The sequence below is a fragment of the Hyperoodon ampullatus genome, assembly GCF_949752795.1.
Source record: "Hyperoodon ampullatus genome assembly, chromosome: 15".
In the NCBI taxonomy this organism is placed as follows: Eukaryota; Metazoa; Chordata; class Mammalia; order Artiodactyla; family Ziphiidae; genus Hyperoodon; species Hyperoodon ampullatus.
In genome coordinates, this window is record NC_136928.1 from 62,975,252 (window position 1) to 62,995,033 (window position 19,782).

The window sequence follows — 19,782 nt, forward strand, 5'->3', positions numbered from 1 at the left end:
ACATGTGACGTTAGTAATAAAACCAGATAGTCCAGGAAGAAAGGAGCCCTTTAGGAAAAACTCAGTTTAGAGTGACTTTTCAAATTGACCATTCCTCTCCATATACTTAATTTCAAATAACAGATACATTCACAGGCCCAATATTGGCATAGAATAAAATCAAGTTCATTTATTTTTCTGCATCTTAGAATTTTAGAAAGCATAAAATTAAATACGTTGAATGTAATAAATTCATCCATACAAGTGCAAGTCTCCAGCTATAATGCATTTTATGGCAGATTTATCATTTAAAAAATGTACCAGAAAATCAAAAAAGAGGGAGTATGTCCATTTAACTTTTATTGAAGTGTATGTAGGAGGTCTTCAGAAATCAAATATGAGCATGAAGATATGGCCAAACATAAAATCTATCAAATTCAGTGAAAAGTTGCTGACTTTAAATAGTAGTTGTAAGAATGACCAATATATATTCTTTGTTAACAACCCTTCACTCTACAGTAAAAAAAAAAAAAAAAAAAAATTCAGTAAACATTCTTTCCTAAGGTAGTTTCCCTTATATAATCAGTGATTTATCCATTTCTTTGTATACACAAATTTGTTGAACATACCAATCAGTGGTTCTCACAAGTGAAAAATAAAAGCACAAAAAAGTTTACACTCTTGTACAGGTAAATAAAAGATCACCTTGAATTAAACCGGATCTCCTTAAGGGTGTAGTATAGTTTCAGTTTCATTACCTATTACATAATTAGTTTCTTACATACAAATATTGACATATTTGGCTTGTGCTTCAAAGCCTCTGCGTCTATGAAGTCCATATCAATGCAGCTCACAATTTGAAGTCACTGGAGAGTTCTTTACTGCTGCTGGGTTTGACCTGATCATGCATTAGAGTCTCCTCAGCACCCGCTGTGGCACTGCACATTTCCGAGGCATCATCAGCATCAGGGTCCAAGTCTTCAGGACAGGGAAGTTTCAGCAGCTCTTCTCGGAGCTGAGCAGTGTGACGCTACGCAGGGGAAAATGAGTGATGTTAGAATTGTAAACCCTGGGATACTAGCACAACATCACTGGAGGGAAGAGTTGAGTTCAAAACAAAACCCAAAGCATTAGGTCTAGAAATATTTATTAAGACCTTCCTTAAGCTAGCTGCTCTAACAGGCAGTGAACAAAGTTGGCACAAATCTCTAACCTCAAAGTAACTGATGCTGCTGATAAGCCCTGAGTACTGAGTAGCACGCCCACAGACCCTACCAATGCCCCAACACCTGTGACAAAAACAGCATTACTAATGACTTAGAGGACAACAGTCATTTGCCATATATGGTTTTAAAGAGAATAACATCTTGACTTGTAATACATGCTGCCTCTGACTAAAATTTTTGAGAGACAGTCCATAAATTAAAATAAAACCGGGGCTTCCCTGGTGGCGCAGTGGTTGAGAGTCCGCCTGCCGATGCAGGGGACAAGGGTTCATGCCCCGGTCCGGGAGGATCCCACATGCCGCGGAGCGGCTGGGCCCGTGAGCCATGGCCGCTGAGCCTGCGCATCCGGAGCCTGTGCTCCGCAACGGGAGAGGCCACAACAGTGAGAGGCCCGCGTACCGCAAAAAAAAAAAAAAAAAAAAAAGAATTTGAGATAAAAACAAGACACTGACTGAAATAACAAAGCAAAAGAAGCTGGACTTTAGCCACTGAGGTTTTGTGTAAGGGAAAGATATATCTAAACGATTGAGCTATAGGAACTGAGGAGAATAATGGGGAGGAGAATCCCTGTATGAAGGCAGCACTGATAGGACCTAGCACTGACCAGGTAAGTATACTAGATGAAGCGGGAGTGAAATAAAATCTGAAGATTTTAAGACAGAGAAAAGTTGTTTAAAATTAAGAAAATACAGAAAGTTATAAGATTTGATTGAAAGAAAGATAAGTTCTCTTTTTTAGATCTTCAATGAAGAGTGATGACAGGGCGTCCAAGTAAAAATGCCAGTAATATGACTCTGAGAAAGCTAAGAGCAGACAACAGTTTGCAAAGTCGCTTTTAAAGAGAAAATGGCCAATGTCAGGGGTATAGATACAATGATAGAGAAAGAGAATAAAATAGTCCTAAGGGCCAAATAGGAAGGGTACACAATCATTCAGAAGAAGGGGAAAGAAAAAACAAGCTGAAAGAATTAAGAGTGTGAGAAGAGGAGCCAAGATAGCCCACAGATGAGAAGTACAGAGAAAAAAGGAACATTAGACCAGTGTTAGGACTGTTTTTATTAAGTAGGCAACAGTGTTACTAGAGATTATACTGAAATCATCTAATTTAAAAGTCAAGGCAAGTTTCCACGAAGTGAAATTTAAGCTGAAAACTGAACAGAAGTGAGCCAGTAGAGCAGGCAAAAGTAAGCATCTGTAAAGGCCTGGAGGGGAGAGAGATGCATGGAGGGGACAGAGGTGTGTAGAGAGCAGAGCCAGGGTCACTTTGAGAACTGAATAGTGGGTAACTTCCGTAGAATGGAAATTCAACTGCAAAACGTGGATTGGTGAGAGGGTTATTTACAAATGGAGGCAAAAGTGTTAACAGCTCTAGTTTTTGGAGTAAAAGGAGAGAAACATTTTTATAATTACAGGGGCAAAATAAAACTAGCTTAAGGGGATGCAAATGTTAAGGAGAAAAAAAATTTTCTTTTTAAAGGTTTTTATAATGGAAAATCTCAAACATATACAGAAGTAAGCAGAATATAAAATAAACTCCCATGAATCTATCACCGAGCTTCAACATTTGTCAACTCAGAGCTAGTCTTTCTTCATCTATAATACCACCACTTTTCTCATTTTGTTTTGAAGCAAACCCCAGATATTGTATGGTTTTACATTCATAAATATTTCTGTATGTAACCTGAAAAATAGGGACATTAAAAAAATTCACCAATAAAAAAACCTAATAAATCCTTATCATTATCACCTAATCATTTCAAGTGAAGATACTTTTAAAGTTAGAAGGAAAGGAGCCAGTAGAGATGACCATAATCAGTGGAGGATAAAAGCAACAGAGGTGAGTAAAGACAGGTATCTCCCAAGGCAGGGGAAAAAGGGTGGCCTTTGAAGGTATGATTCCCACATTAAAAAAAAAAAAAAATCTCCAAAACCATCATGTACTACATTTCCATTCTGTGAACGCCCTAGTTGAAAACAACAGCTCACCTCCCCCAAAACAGGATTGTATCACAGACACTTCCACACCAATCAGGTGTTGGAGGCTCTGTAGCTACCATCTCCCTCATTACTCCAAGTAATAAAATTCTGGAAGGTAAGAGGCTCAGGGAAAAGCTAATGCAAACTGTCATGGAGCACATTTTCTTGCCATCATTGTCAAACAACTCTATGAAACTCTGTTGGCTCAGTCCCTATACTCATTTTTAATTTTAGGAACTGTCACTTCATTGTCAAAAGGAATGTATCTTTTCTATAGACTTCTGGGTAACCTCTGAACTTAATAAATTTAATGTTTCTTTCTAGCAGTCATCATGGTTCTGTCAGTGAATATACAACTCTTCTTTTAAAGCCACCAACAAGGCTCCTGTTAGGGAGGGTTACTCACCTTGAGAGCTGCTGCATGGTGAGACATGGTCCTGCCTACGCGCTTATCACTGCTGTGCTGCTGGATGTCTGCAATCCACTCCTCACACTGGGCCATGATCTCAGCTCTTTTCAAGTAAAAATGTTTATGTATAACCTTAAGAATAAACCAAGCAAGAGAACAAAATGTGATCGGGTCAAAATTTAAAAGACAAAGTATGTGGCATTACAAAAACATGAAATTTAAAAGACATGGCATTTCTTTTCTCTCCACAAAACTCAATGTGGTGAACACTCTACGTTATTAACAGGAAAGAATCAGGATTATGACATCAGATGACTTGTGTTGAAATACCCAGTTCTATAAGCAGAAAATAATGCCCAATCCCACTCAGACATTTCAGTAGTTAATCCTATCCAGAGAACATAAGACATCTATAAAACAATAGAGTCAGAAGGCAAATGTAAATAAATGAATAACCAGGAGAAAAAGTATTGACAACAGAAAAACTGTCAATTTCTATCTTTCAAAGAGAACTCAAAGAACATTTAGATGAGTAAAGAGATTCTCAATCACAGGCATTCGCACAGAAATCAGAACATAGCCCAAAATAGGCAATATTATTACTCTCTTAATTTTGTCTTCTGGTTAACTTATGAACAAGATTTTATTTTATGACGTTTAACTCCTTGTGATAAATGTGCTTTATATTTCAGATTTTTGAAATTCTTTCTTTGAAAAACTGAGTAAAATTTCTGTGTATGTAGTAAAAGTCTGTTTTTGACAAATTTAAGCTAGAAAATAGATTATTTTGGAATTATTATTCTGTATTCTGGGTGAGCTACTTACTACGTTGCCCAATGAGCTTTCTCCTCTAAAGAAAAGGCAATAATACCTACAAGGGAAAAATCATTAGGAAAAACTGGGAATGGATGTAAAACACCAATAAGTTATTGAGTTTGATGCGTACAGGGATACAAAAATGAGTACGAAACCACCTGATATGAAGAACCATGGTAACCACAGAATAAGATGGGAGATGAGTGCACAAGAAAAAGATACGTTTTGAAAAATACAAAACAACAACAATAAAAAACAAAAACAAATCCCATGAAATTAAAAAAGTAGCAGGCCACAACTGACTGGGAAAATTAGAAAAGCATTCATGGACAAGGGGTACCCCTTTAATGTGAGCTAGGTTCTAAAAGATGAGAAAGAATTATTGTTTCAAATTATACTTATTTCCTTTTTGTGAAAGTCATGTCCCCACTCTGAGTCCCGTGTTAGCAGTTTATTCTTCCAGAAAACAAAACAAAACTTTAAGCATGAACCAACAAATTACACTGACTGACTGTGTATACTTACAAATTTCTTTGAATACATTTAAAAACTGACGTTTAACATATACAGAAAAGTGCCCAAATCATGTGTGTAAATGAACGCATTTTCCCACAGTGAACACAAGAAAACAACCTCTACTTAGATAAGAAACAGAACATTACCAAGCACGCCGGAAGACCCCCTTGTGCTACTTCTTACCATTAACCCTCATCGAAAAGTATACACTATACTAACTTCTTTAAGTATGAGTTTAACTCAGTTTTGAACTTTTTATAAATAGAATCATATAGAAAGTACTCTTGTGCCTGGCTTCTTATGCTCTTTATTGTGTTTATGATATTTGTCCATCTTAATGTGTGCAGGAGTTCACTCATTTACACTGCTGTATTCCACTTTATGAAAATTCCGTGATTTCTCCGTTCATTCTGCTGATCAGACTGTTTCCAATTTTTGGCAATGTTATAAACATTCTCTACACCCAATATGTACACAACTGCTATTGAGCATATACCAAGGAATGGAATTGCTAGTCATAAAGCATATATTAGGCTTATTACCTGAAAGTATTAATATGTTAGAAAGTATTGATATATCAGAGCTCCAGTTGTTCCACAACCTAACATTTGGTATCAAAAGCCTTTGAACTCTTAGAGATGCTGAAGGATAGGTAGACAGGAGCCAGACAATGTAGAGCTTTGAAGGCTATGGTAAGGACTCTGTGTTTTCATCTTCAATTAATGGGAAGTCAATGGAGTGAGATGATCTGATTACGCGTGGGGAACCATTGTAGGACAAAGTGGAAGCAGCGAAATCAGAAAACTACTTCAACAATTCAAGCAATAGGTAATGGTAGCTTGATTTTTCGTTTGGTTTTTTAAAAATATTTATTTGTTTGGTTGCACCAGGTTTTTTTTTTTAAATAAATAAATTAATTTATTTACTTTTGGCTGCGTTGGGTCTTCGTTGCTGCGCACAGGCTTTCTCTAGTTGTGGGGAGCAGGGGCTCCTCTTCGTTGTGGTGCACGGGCTTCTCATTGTGGTGGCTCCTCTTGTTGTGGAGCATGGGTTTTAGGCACGTGGGCTTCAGTAGTCGTGGCATGCGGGCTCAGTAGTTGTGGCTCGCAGGCTCTAGAGTGCAGGCTCAGTAGTTGTGGCGCACGGGCTTAGCTGCTCCACTGGCATATGGGATATTCCCGGACCAGGGATTGAACCCGTGTCCCGTGTTGGCAGGCAGATTCTTAACCCATGTGTCACCAGGGAAGTCCCTGCACTGGGTCTTAGTTGCGGCAGGCGGGCTCCTTAGTTGTGGCTTGCCGGCTCCTTAGTTGCAGCATGCATGTGGGATCTAGTTCCGTGACCAGGGATCAAACCTGGGCCCCCTGCATTGGCAGCGCAGAGTCTTAATCACTGCGCCACCAGGGAAGTCCCGGTAATGGGAGCCTGAAATAGGCTGGCCATGGCAATTAATTAATTAATTAATTAATTAAAGTATAGTTGATTTACAATGTTGTGTCCGTTTCTGGATACAGCAAAGTAATTCAGTTATACATATACATACATATTCTTTTCCATTATGATTTATTACAGAACATTGAATATAGTTCCCTGTACTACACAGTAGAACCTTGTTGTTTATCTATTTTATATACAGTAGTTTGTATTTGCTAATCCCAAACTCCTACTTTATCCCTCCCCCACCTCCTTTCCCCTTTGGTAACCGTAAGTTTGTTTTCTGTGTCTGCGAGTCTGTTTCTGTTCTGTAAATAAGTTCATTTTAGATTTAAGTTCAATTAGATTCCACATATAAGTGATATCATACGGTATTTGTCTTTCTCTGTCTGACTTACTTCACTTAGTATGATAATCTCTAGGTCCATCCTTGTTGCTGCAAATGGCATTATTTCATTTTTTTTATGGATGAGTAGTATTCTATTGCATATATACCACACCTTTATCCATTCATCTATCAATGGACATTCAGGTTGCTTCCATGTCTTGGCTATTGTAAATAGTGTAGCCATGAACATCGGGGTGCATGTATCTTTTTTTTTTAATTAATTAATTAATTTTTGGCTGTGTTGGGTCTTTGTTGCTGTGCGCAGGGCTTTCTCTAGTTGTGGCGAGCGGGCGCTACTCTTTGTTGCGGTGCACGGGCTTCTCATTGCGGTGGCTTATCTCATTGTGAAGCATGGGCTCTAGGCATGCAGGCTTCAGTAGTTGCGGCACACGGGTTCAGTAGTTGTGGCTCACAGGCTCTAGAGCACAGGCTCAGTAGTTGTGGCACACGAGCTTAGTTGCTCCGTGGCTTGTGGGATCTTCCTGGACCAGGGATCAAACCTGTGTCCCCTGAATTGGCAGGTGGATTCTCAACCACTGCGCCACTGGGGAAGCCTTGTAGATTTTTTGATGATGGCCACTCTGACCAGTGTGAGGTGGTACCTCACTGTAGTTTTTCTTTTTTTTAAATTAATTAATTTACTTATTTATTTATTTTTGGATGCGTTGGGTCTTCGTTGCTGCGTGCGGGCTTTCTCTAGTTGTGGCGAGCAGGGGCTACTCTTTGTTGTGGTGCGCGGGCTTCTCATTGCGGTGGCTTCTCTTGTTGCAGAGCACGGGCTCTAGGCGTGTGGGCTTCAGTAGTCATGGCACGCGGGCTCAGTAGTTGCAGCACACGGACTCTAGAGCGCAGGCTCGGTAGTTGTGGCCCACGGGCTTAGTTGCTCCGCGGCATGTGAGATCTTCCCGGACCAGGGCTTGAACCCCTGTTCCCTGCATTGGCAGGCGGATTCTTAACCACTGCTCCACCAGGGAAGCCTCCCTCACTGTAGTTGTGATTTGCACTTCTCTAATAATTAGCAATGCTAAGCATCTTTTCATATGCTTATTGACCATCTCTATGTCTTCTTTAGAGAAATGTCTCTTTAGGTCTTCTGCCCATTTTTTTGACTGGGTTGTTTTTTTGTTATTGAGTTGTATGAGCTGTTTGTATATTTTGGAAATTAAGCCCTTTTTGGTCACAGCGAAAATATATTTTATCATCACATTTTGATTATGCTTTGAATGGTGGAACGAAATTTGTCAACAGATTGAATGTGGTATGTGAGTAAAAGAATGAAGCCACACGTGGTTAGGGTTTTGGGTTTAGACCATGGTGCTTTTACTGAGAGAAGAAAGGAAGGAAGAATCAAGAGTGCAGTTTTGCAGTGTTAAATTTGAGGTGGTTATTATACACTCTAGTAGACTTGTCAAGTAGTTTACATATCTGGATACATTATTTGAGTCTTAAGGGCACTAAGAAATTAATTTATGATACAAACAGGAGGAATATAAGTTTATCAAGGGCAGGAACTGACTTTCACTTTTCCTTGAGTTCAGAGTGCCTTAGAGCAGTACCTAGCAACAGCTGATATTCCACATGGCTGCCAAATGAATTACTTAATGTAAGTAACCCAAACTTGAAAAGGGACAGAACATTAAGCTTAAGTGTACAAAGAAATGCATGTTTGCATTTCCTGTAATATTAGGAAAAGCAATTACCCACAGCCTTGAATACAAGCCTTTGCAAAAGTAAAATACCCAACTATGTCATTCAAAGTGCAAATTCATTTAGTAATAACAAAAGGAAGAAACGTTTTTACATTCCTTCAGAGTATATTCATCGATACTACTTAATGAAGAGAGTTTCGCGTGTGATGCTACATAGAGTTCACACATAATATTTGCTTAACTGTATTAAAGATCAATTTTCTATCAGGTAAATATGCCAATTCCTCGTCTAAAGTGTTGTGTTTCTAGCACAACGTAAGAAACTGATGATCAAGGGAAACGATTTAGGAAAGAAAAATGTTTCATGACAGAGTTAAAGTAAGATGTGATGAAGTAATCTGATGTAACAAGTGAAAAATACAATCATATTTTAGGCAGACTAAGGAGAGATAACTAAGTACAGGAAAAGAGCCACACTTCAGGATGTGGTAAAATGAAAGCACATGACAGTATCAAGACTGGTTTCAGAAACTAAGTTCAACTTTTCCTAAAGAAAAGAAAATGTCTTTTTCTTCAATTTCACACACAGATATTAGTATAAGGGCAAAGTTTCTATTTGCAAGATAATTAGAAAGTATCTTAATCTCTAATAAAAAAGTATTTTTATGAAGAATATTTTAGTAACATATTCTAGCATATACTAACATAATAACTAGCACAGTATGCTAGTAGAACAGTAGCCATGAAAAATAAAGAATTAATAAAACTGTCCAAAAATATAGTCAGACGCCTTTTAGGAAGTAAATGGTTTAAAAAATTCATCTGTACTATATTATTACTGATTTTTCAAGACTAAAAACAAGAGTAAACTTTAGTATACCACAGATATAAAGGGAAGTATAATACCTAAACTATATTCTATTATGTCTTTAATAAAGTATTTCATTAATTTTATTAAACATACCTCTTTAAAACATGGTGAAGGGTTTCTGATTTGTTCTAGCATTGCCCACTTAACCGTTGCTTGTCGAATGTTTCCATCATATTCTCGAGAACTCTGTGTGCCACTGGGAGTGCCTCTAGACCGTTCATATCCTGGTTCATTAAAATAAGGCTCAGCTACTAATATAAGGGACTGAACAGACACCAACACCTGAGGACCAAAGAAATAAAGAATAGTTATGACAGGACATTTTTACTACCAGTAAACTAATACCTTACTTTATCAACTAGGAGTGCCTTTTAATATGTGCTTCCACATAACTTTATCACCATAAAATTGATGTTAATAATTGACATTGAAATACTTTATTATTAGAGCAAAATTAAAATAGGTACAGTAGAATCTTATATAATATTTATATATGTTTTATATTCTTGAACCCTTGAAAAAGAAAAATAGGTATGAAGATCCTATTTCCTGAAACTACTAAAAAAACCACTTGCTTATAAACATCCCATACCAATTTAGACATCATTTTGCTCGAACTGTCCTTACTCTTAAAGGGCATAAAGCTAACAATGTACTCCTAACACTACTCACTTGTGAGGAAAACTACACATGACGCAGTCTTTACTTTCATTCCAAGGAAAATTTACTTTCACGGTATCACAAAAATATTACCAGAAGCTTTCAATGGCAAGATGACATGGCTCTAAGACCACCTCTGACCCCCTACTTAAATAACAGATGGTTTGTTTCTCCAGATATAACCAATATTGAGAGTTCACTCTTAGTTAATATAGTACTGCTTGCTAATATACTTATATAACTGGCTAATATGACATCTTTGGAGGCAGGAAAATATTAGCTATAATCTTCCCACTTCATAAATGAAAAACAATTAGCAGCAGTTGAATTTTCATTAGGAAAGATGATTAAACAACATCAAGGATATGCACCTTAGAAGTCAAGGGATATGTTTTCTTAAAAATTTTTAAAAATGGAAAACTTGAACCTGAAATATATGACTTATGAATACACAAAGTTAAATATGACCTGAACTAACCATGTTACTGAGGCCAAGGTCAACTACAGAAAAAAAAAATTAACCTGTATAATTCTGAGGCAAAGATCTCATAATTTTTAAACTTACTGAAACTAAATATATCACTAAAGGGAAGTGATTTCCCTTGGCTATATACTTTCCCCAAACTCAAATCTGACACTTCTGAAATAATCTTCCAGGGCATATTTATTCGTTTCTTTCCTTTTCCCTTTTAAATAATCTTCCTCTTATATGAGTAGGGTATATTCCCATTATCTACAAAGGCGGAGAAAGAAATTTTGTAACATAGGATTCAGTTACTTACTTAACCTCAACTCCTTTGAGACAAAATATAGTTTTATAAATCTCAAGCAGCTGGCGATTCAAACAATTTACAAACTACTTCAGATTCATAACACATCTGGTTTTTTATTTTATTTATTTATTTATTTATTTATTTGCGGTATGTGGGCCTCTCACTGTTGTGGCCTCTCTCGTTGCGGAGCACAGGCTCCGGACGCGCAGGCTCAGCGGCCATGGCTCACAGGCCCAGCTGCTCCACGGCATGTGTGATCTTCCCAGACTGGAGCACAAACCCGTGTCCCCTGCATCGGCAGGCAGACTCTCAACCACTGCGCCACCAGGGAAGCCCCACATCTGGTTTTTTAAAAGAGCTAAACTATATACAGGAAATGAAAAATAGATGCTTTGTGTATAGAACAAAGAAAACTACATTTGAGAAATAAATTTGAGTTTAATATTGTCTGCTAAAAAAACTGAACTATAACATCTGCATTTGATAACAAATAAATTAGCAGAGATCGATATTTCTTGGAATTAAATTCAAAGAATAATTTATAACACATGCTTTTTTCTCACTGGGTGACATTATTATTTACTTTTTATGGGCATCTTCTATTTACTTTTTAAACATGTACCCTTTAGGAAATATATAAATGCCACTTTATTTTTCTTTGGTGAACTCAGCTATTTAGGAGTCAAAATATTCATTTTATGGAATTTCTGGAGCCTTGAATTATCTGACCTACTTACTCATTTTATTTCACAGCACACTTTATTGTAGCCCATAAAACACTCCCATGAAAAACCAGTAAATAAATCCTTGGGAAGAGGATTTCCCTTTTTTAAAAGGATTTGATTTTTAATATTCTAAATTAATAGGATTTATCTAACTCTGAGAAACACTATATTTTGAAGTCAGAGAGACCAAGGTAGGCAGAGTAACTTTATCCCCTCAGAATCCATTTTTTGGTCATCTGTAAATAGAAATAATACCTACTTACATTATAGGATGACTGTGAGAATTAAATAAGGGGTTGAGGGGTGTAAAACAGTAGGGCTCATATGTGTAATTAATACACAATAGCTATTCTTTCGTGGAGTGAAAATGACAGCATACATCCAAAAGATAGCAAAATGCAAAACAAAATCACTCCTACTCTAAAAACAATATATTTTAACTTAATGTAATAGGGATATGCAAAAAAGCAGTCAGCATGAGTTCCATTTTGATCAACAAAACTTAATTAAAAGAGCTCCCTGGATCAAACCAAAAAACAAACAAACCAAAAAAAACCCAACATTCATCATAGCCACATCTGGCTAAAGTGTTTTCTTAGAATGAGTTGAAAATGAGTTGGTAATTAACAGAAAAATATCTATTACGTACCATAATATACTATATATATGTTATACTTAATAATAAACAGAATATATTTTCATTCCATGGTGTAAGTTCACCGATTCTTAGTCAGTTCTTTGACATTTTCATAAAGTCAAGAGTCAAAAAAGCTTTTATTCATAGGCTGAATTTACAGTCCCTCTCCTCTTTAGCTTTATGTTAGCACACACACAACTGTAAGATGTTCTCATTATAATTTATTCAGAGGCTGATTAAATCAAGAACCATATAACAGCTCCCTTTCACTGTCTGTGTCAAACAAAAATTTTAACCCTACCAGGCCATAACCAGTCAGCAATCTTGCCTCCTATGAATGCCTTTATTTTCAAATTATAACTTGTCAGAAGATTTAATTCTTTTTTTTTTAAATTTCTTTAATTTATTTTATTTTTGGCTGCGTTGGGTCTTTTTTGTTGCGCGCGGGCTTTCTCCAGGTGTGGCGAGTAGGGGCTAGTCTTCGTTGTGGTGTGCGGGCTTCTCATTGTGGTGGCTTCTCTTGTTGCAGAGCACAGGCTCTAGGCATGTGGGCTTCAGTAGTTGTGGCCTGTGGGCTCAGTAGTTGTGGTGTGCGGGCTCTAGAGCGCAGGCTCAGTAGTTGTGGTGCACGAGCTTAGCTGCTCCGCGGCATGTGGGATCTTCCCGGACCAGGACTCGAACCTGTGTCCCCTGCATTGGCAGGCGGATTTTTAACCACTGCGCCACCAGGGAAGCCCCAAGATTTAATTCTTTAACCTGGTCTGGTATGTTAAAAATTTTTATTATATATATTTCAAACACAGCAAAGTACAGAGTATACAATCCAAAATATTAATTTGCAACAAGAAACTACGTTATACAAACTAATAACTTGTTTAGGGTAATGGAAAGAAACAGTCTTAGTTAAAAATGCTTTTAGCCTTTCAAAATAGTAAGTATCCTCCTCTACGGAAAATTATGCTGCTATTGAGTACAACTATAATCAGAGGCTGATTTCCAGAACTTTCCATTTTAAGAAAAATGGTAGTATTTATATATTATTATATTATAAATATATTTATAAATGGTTGATTATGTGACATTAAATATGTTTAACTCCTCTTGCACATGACATCTTTATTAACATCCAACTGGAACAAACTATTCATAGGCATTAATTATGTATTTTAGGTAGATTATAACAACATTAAAAACCCGTCACAAATGGGAATTCCCTGGTGGCACAGTGATTAAGAATCCGTCTGCCAATGCAGGGGACACGGGTGAGTGCCCTGGTTCGGGAAGATCCCACATGCTGCAGAGCAACTAAGCCCGTGCGCCACAACTACTGAGCCTGCACTCTAGAGCCCACGAGCCACAACTACTGAGCCTGTGTGCCACGACTACTGAAGCCTGAGCACCTAGAGCCTGTGTTCCGCAACAAGAGAAGCCACCGCAATGAGAAGCCTGCGCACCACAACAAAGAGTAGCTCCCACTCGTCACAACTAGTGAAAGCCTGTGCGCAGCAACAAAGACCCCACGCAGCCAAGAATAAATAAAATTTTAAAAGTAAAGAAATTAAGAAGGCTCTCTGGTCTCCCTCTGAAGAACGAATCTAATAAACAACAAAGGGCAATGTGTTCCTGCCTAGATGCATTTGTTTCTAGTATGATGTTTATAAAGTAGTATAACACACAAAAAAATACAGGCCAATATTTCTTAGAAATATGGATACAAAAATCCTCAAGAAAAATACTAGCAAACTGGGACTTCCCTAGTGGTCCAGTGGTTAGGACTCGGCGCTTTCACTGCCTGGGCCAGGGTTCAATCCCTGATTGGGGAACTAAGATCCTGCAAGCCGCTCAGCATGGCCTATATATATATGTATATATATATATATGTATGTGTATATATATATATATATATATATATACACACACACACACACACACATATATACATACATATATACACATACTAGCAAACAATCCAGTTACATATAAAAAGAATTACACGCCATGACCAACTGAGCTTTATCCCAGGAAAGCAAAGTTGGTTTATATCAAAAAATTAATATATCATATTAATAGAATAAAAAATAAGAATAATACAATCATTTCAATAGATACAGAAAAAGCATTTGACAAAATCCAACATCTGTTCATGTTAAAAATACTCAAGAAACTAGTAGAGGGGAATGTCCTCAACATGATGAAGGGAATTTATGAAAAATCCACAGCTATTATCACACTCAATGGGGAAAGACTGAAAGTTTTCCCCTAAGATCTGGACAAAACAAGGCGATTCACTCTTGCCACAGAAAAGATATAGCCTCTCTTGTTCTTGCTCAAGTCAATTTTGTCACAGATTTGGAAATCTATATTCAGTAAACCATCTAAAATGTAGAGTCATATAATAATAGTATTATTTTTAAAACTAAAATAGTAAAAGTGAAATATTTAGTCAACAGCGGTGAAATAGTTCAGTTATACTATATGAACTCAAAAGATTATTACATAGCATTTACAAATTATAAAATTGTAAACTGGGAAGCTGGATAGGCTCTAACGTTAGGTGAACAAAGCAATATACAAATAATTACCTACTATGTTAATTATGACTATGTAAACTATATATATGACAAAAAACCCTAAAGGGAAAATACAGAAAAGGTCATACTTTATGTGTAGTAAGGTTTCAAAGTTGTAAAATTTAAACACTTCAGAATAAGTTTCTTTATTTCACAGGATTTCTGGTATATATTAGACATACAGATAATATAAAAGTTAAAAGCAAATCCAATTTTAAATTTAAAAACTTGGAAAACTGTAAATTTATTTTTAAAACTACATAAATCCAACAAAAATTTCAAAAATTGATTCCACTTCTCAGGTAAGTCTAATTTACTTCATGAAAAACAGGATATCTCTGAGTTTCCTTTCAGAGTAAAACTCATCATAAAAATAGTTTCTGTTGACAAGAGTAACATACATGTAGAAAAATATTTTAAGGTTTTTGAACTAGAATTGACAATTTCTTTTTTAGTTTTCTAAATTGAAGTATAGTTGATTTACAATGTTGTGTTTGTTAGTTTCCGGTGTACAGCAAAGTGAATACATATATTCTTTTCATATTCTTTTCCATTATAGGTTATTACAAGATATTGAATATAGATCCCTGTGCTATACAGTAGGACCTTGTTGTTTATCTATTTTATATATAGTAGCCTATAGCTGCTAATCCCAAACTCCTAATTTATCCCTCCCCCTACATAATCATTTCTCAAATGAAGAAGTATTATAGTTACTTGGGGGAACATTCTAGTAACTTCCTTAGTTACTTTGCATGGATCATATAATCTCTGTTTTTCTTGAGTCTCCATGTTAGCACAAAGGAAAAATTTATATTACAGTACTATTTAATTCATGGGGCTGCTTCAAGGTCTTTGCAGAGAACCTAAAAAAGTCACATCCTAAAGAATGATTTTTCATATCTCTTTTACTTAATTCAATATAAGAATGTAGGAAAAAAATCCTTTCAAGGTAGGTCAACTTTAACAGGCTTACCTCGGGATAATTTATGGTGGTCTTTCTTAAAATAAACACTAAACTGCAAATGTGAGTTTAAACTATTATGCAGCAACTGTGATTTATTTCTGTTTCCTCAATGATCAAGCAACAAAGTTAATTCCTATTATTAATATGTCTGTCTCTTTGCTGGAATTCTGAACTTTTTTTTTTTTTTTTCGGTATGCGGGCCTCTCACTGTTGTGGCCTCTCCCATTGCGGAGCACAGGCTCCGGAGCGCAGGCTCAGCAGCCATGGCTCACGGGCCCAGCCGCGGCATGTGGGATCTTCCCAGACCGGGGCACGAACCCGTGTCCCCTGCATCAGCAGGCGGACTCTCAACCACTGTGCCACCAGGGAAGCCCCTGGAATTCTGAACTATTAAGATAAAGCATCAGCAAAAAAAATTTGATGGGATACTATATAACATCTTATTTTATGTACTCAAATGGCTTGTGAAAATTAACTTAAAAAATTCAAGACTATGAAACATGTGTGTTAAGTGCTCTACAAAATAAGAATGGCAAATCCCAAGTTTTATGAATTCCAGGACAGTACTTCTAAACCTCAGATGAGACCCATTATTTTTTTAATTTTATTATTTTTATTTTAATTTTAATTTTATTTATTTTATTTTTGGCTGTGTTGGGTCTTCGTTGTTGCATGCGGGCTTTCTCTAGTTGCAGCAAGTGGGGGGCTATTCTTCATTGTGGTGGGAGGGCTCCTCATTGTGGTGGCTTCTCTTGTTGCAGTGCACGGGCTCTAGGAGCACAGGCTCAGTAGTTGTGGCCCACGGGCTCTAGAGCACAGACTCAGTAGTTGTAGCGTACAGGCTTAGTTGCTCTGCAGCATGCGGGATCTTCCCGGACCAGGGGTCGAACCCGTGTCGCCTGCACTAGCAAGTGGATTTTTAACCACTGCGCCACCAGGGAAGCACCAAGTCCCATTATTAACTAGATTACAGAAGAACCATATCACGTGTGGAGAGACATGTAACACTAGTAGTTATTAAATTCTACTCACCTGAGTTTGAGCCTTATAGTGACTGGGAGATGGAAGAGGCTAATCTGTCTTGCCTGATCTTGTTGCACCAGAGTGTACTTTAAGGCAAGTTAGGGATTTTTTAAAGGGGAATTTTGACAAAAAGAAAATTCTAATGTCCTAACTTAAGATTCTAAACTCAAAATGAGCTATAACTCCATTGTACTAACTGCTCACCTATAAGCTATTTAATATGTACTTCCTATCAATCTAGCTTTTTATTTTTTATGGTTTACTATGTTTATTCTTGGTCGCTAAAATAAATATTCTTAAACCAAGATGGTTCCTTATTTTCTAAGTGAAACTGTAAGAGAAATTTGTTTACTTGCAAAAAGCTTGAGGTCTGGGGATTCCACTTCTCTTCTGGTCTTCCATGCCATGTATTTAAGATGCTTAAACAAACCTGAGGAAGAAGGGGGAAAAGTATAAACAGAATTGAAAGGAGTGCTTTTTAAAAGTAATCTGCCGGAACTAGAAATAAAACTGAAATGTTATTATGTCAAAGTATCTCAGTTTTATGTACCCCCAGAAAACCCTAAGGGTTGGTCTGTTAAAACAAATTGGTATCTTCAAATGTGATCCAAATCTGTGTGGCATTATAATTTCTTCATAATGAAAAATGAGTTAGCAGCTATTACACATTAATACAAATAACATATTTTTAAATGAAAAATAACTCTTTTTCCAAACAACAACAAAAAAATTTTTGGTGAGGAAAAGTGGTATTGTTTTACATTTAAGAAAATCTCTTTCAAAATTCTGTAAATTTTGAAAATGGGTTATAGCTTAATAGAAGAGATCTTGATTTCATACCTGCCTCTACATTTGATTTGTTGTTATATATTGCTTTGGTTGAAATGTATGAATAAAATCTGGCCTCACGCAAACATGAAGTGGGAAAGGGGAGGACCCTGCAGATTCCCTGGAGGGTCCTGAGGATCCCCAGAGCTCCTCGGAACAAATACGAAGACGCATTAGTTACTTGTTCACTCAAAGAGCAAGAATGAACTCAAAGCATCTGCCAAACACAGGCCAACAGTCACTCTGGGAAAAAGAGAACCAGGGACATGTTATCTGTACTTGTAAGCTAATAATTTCATGTAATGGACAACAGATTTGGAAAATAAGTGGTCCTTAAAAAAGCAGAGAAGTCCATCTCTTTGCTATTCTTTTAATGCTCTGTGAAAATAATGCAAAATACATCAATTTGTTTAGTAGATAAATTCATTAATAATTTTAAAAGACTTGTATCTGAACAGGTTTGTGAATTATCGTTTGAAGCACTATCAGACATACCATTCCACCTGGTTTTTAGAGCATCCCTGTGACTACCATTGGCAGGGATCTGCTTCCTAACTACAGATCTAGATCCCAAGGCTGAATGTTAGTCCCAATGTACAGACTATACAATTCTGGGTACTGGAATCTCAAACCCTAAACCTCTTCCCTATACCAGTAAGTCTTAAGGAAGTAATTTCTATTTTTTTAAAATTAATTAATTTATTTATTTTCGGCTGCATTGGGTCTTCGTTGTTGCACGTGGGCTTTCTCTAGTTGCGGCGAGAGGGGGAGGGGCTACTCTTCGTTGCGGTGCGCAGGCTTCTCACTGCAGTGGCTCCTCTTGTTACAGAGCACGGGCTCTAGGTGTGCAGGCTTCAGTAGTTGTGGCATGTGGGCTCAGTAGTTGTGGCTTGTGGGATCTAGAGTGCAGGCTCAGTAGTTGTGGCGCACAGGCTTAGTTGCTCCACGGCATGTGGGATCTTCCCAGACCAGGGCTTGAACCCAGGTCCCCTGCTCTGGCAGGCAGATTCTTAACCACTGTGCCACCAGGCAAGTCCAAGGAAGTAATTTCTTAAATAATTCTTAACATCTACACTTAAACTATATTCAAGTTCCAGACTCTCTCTTGAATAAAGTCAACACTGCTACTTTGTCTACTTTGCTCAGTTATAAAAGACCTGTTCTTTGCTTTCCCCAACAAAGCAAGGTTTACCTCTGGTTAAGTATCCTACAATAAACCCAGAAAATGAATTCCAATTTTGCGATTTGAGCTTATGGTGAAGACAAAATGATAACTTGTAAGCACAGATCGGAGGCAGGCTGCACCTTTTAAAAATAGGAAGACAAAACCAAGGGAAAACTTGGGCCATCTTTAATAAACCAGATCAACTTCAAGCATTTATTATTCTCACATCAAAGAGTCTGCTTATGAAATCGAGAAATTTCTTCTGACCTTCTAGTAATTTTTAAACATTGAATACACTCAGCATGGATTTACTATTGAAATTTCATCAAACTGTCCAAAATTACTTTGAAAGGTGATGACTATTCTTTTAAATCTGATTTTTAAAGGTTTATTGCCATATGAAATGATTTTTATTATACCTCTTCGTCAACTATTTTTGTGGAGACAGGAACACATCTTCCTACTTACAAGAAAATATAAAACATTTTAACACAAATTAAACTTTAAAAATAAGTTCACAATGGTACATATCATAGAAAACATGGATAGTATCTTCAGGCAATTGTGAAAAGATAACTGGAATTGAAGATATAGAAAGTAAAGAAAGGTGAATGGCAAAGACAGGCATCTGGCTCTGTTATCTTCTGAGTGGAGATAGCTCTCAATTGGCCAAGGAATGTGTTGAATAAGCTAGTCCCTCACAATAACCCCTTAAGACTATAAGTGCTTTGTAACACTGTTGTGTTTCTGCCATTTTTAGTTCCTTCTCTCTCATTCCTCAGGCTAATCTTTGCATACAGGGAAAAGAAGCACAAAGAAACTCACGTACTTTTGAAAAGAAGATAACTAAAACAAAATTTCTGTTCAAATTACAAAGAACCTTTGGGTTACAATACTTTGGCATTAGAAACAAAAGACTGCAATTACATTACCTTGCCATCATTATAAAGGTTTGGATTGAATCGCACACTATGACCACCAGTCGTCTCTAGATTCACAAGAGGAGGTGAACTGGGATAATCTTGAGGAAAATAGACATCAAACTCAAAGCAGCCATTTGCATAAGGAGTGTCTGCTGGACCAGTTATCAGAACCTAGTATGCACATACAAACACAAAAGCCTATGTTACTATTCCTAAATGCTACTATTTAGAAAAACAATTCAACAT

General features: G+C 36.9%; 1 protein-coding gene across 1 annotated transcript in view; it reads right to left on the reverse strand.

The window, feature by feature from the left end:
• Nucleotides 1-829: 829 nt before the first annotated feature.
• BIRC6 (baculoviral IAP repeat containing 6) overlaps nucleotides 830-19,782 on the reverse strand; it is a gene marked incomplete at both ends in the record, with an annotated part of 232,550 nt that continues 213,597 nt past the window's right edge. The window contains 5 exon segments of the mRNA XM_079721218.1: nucleotides 830-1,009; nucleotides 3,589-3,723; nucleotides 9,359-9,547; nucleotides 16,973-17,050; nucleotides 19,546-19,707. Coding sequence (XP_079577344.1) covers nucleotides 830-1,009; nucleotides 3,589-3,723; nucleotides 9,359-9,547; nucleotides 16,973-17,050; nucleotides 19,546-19,707 — 744 coding nt within the window.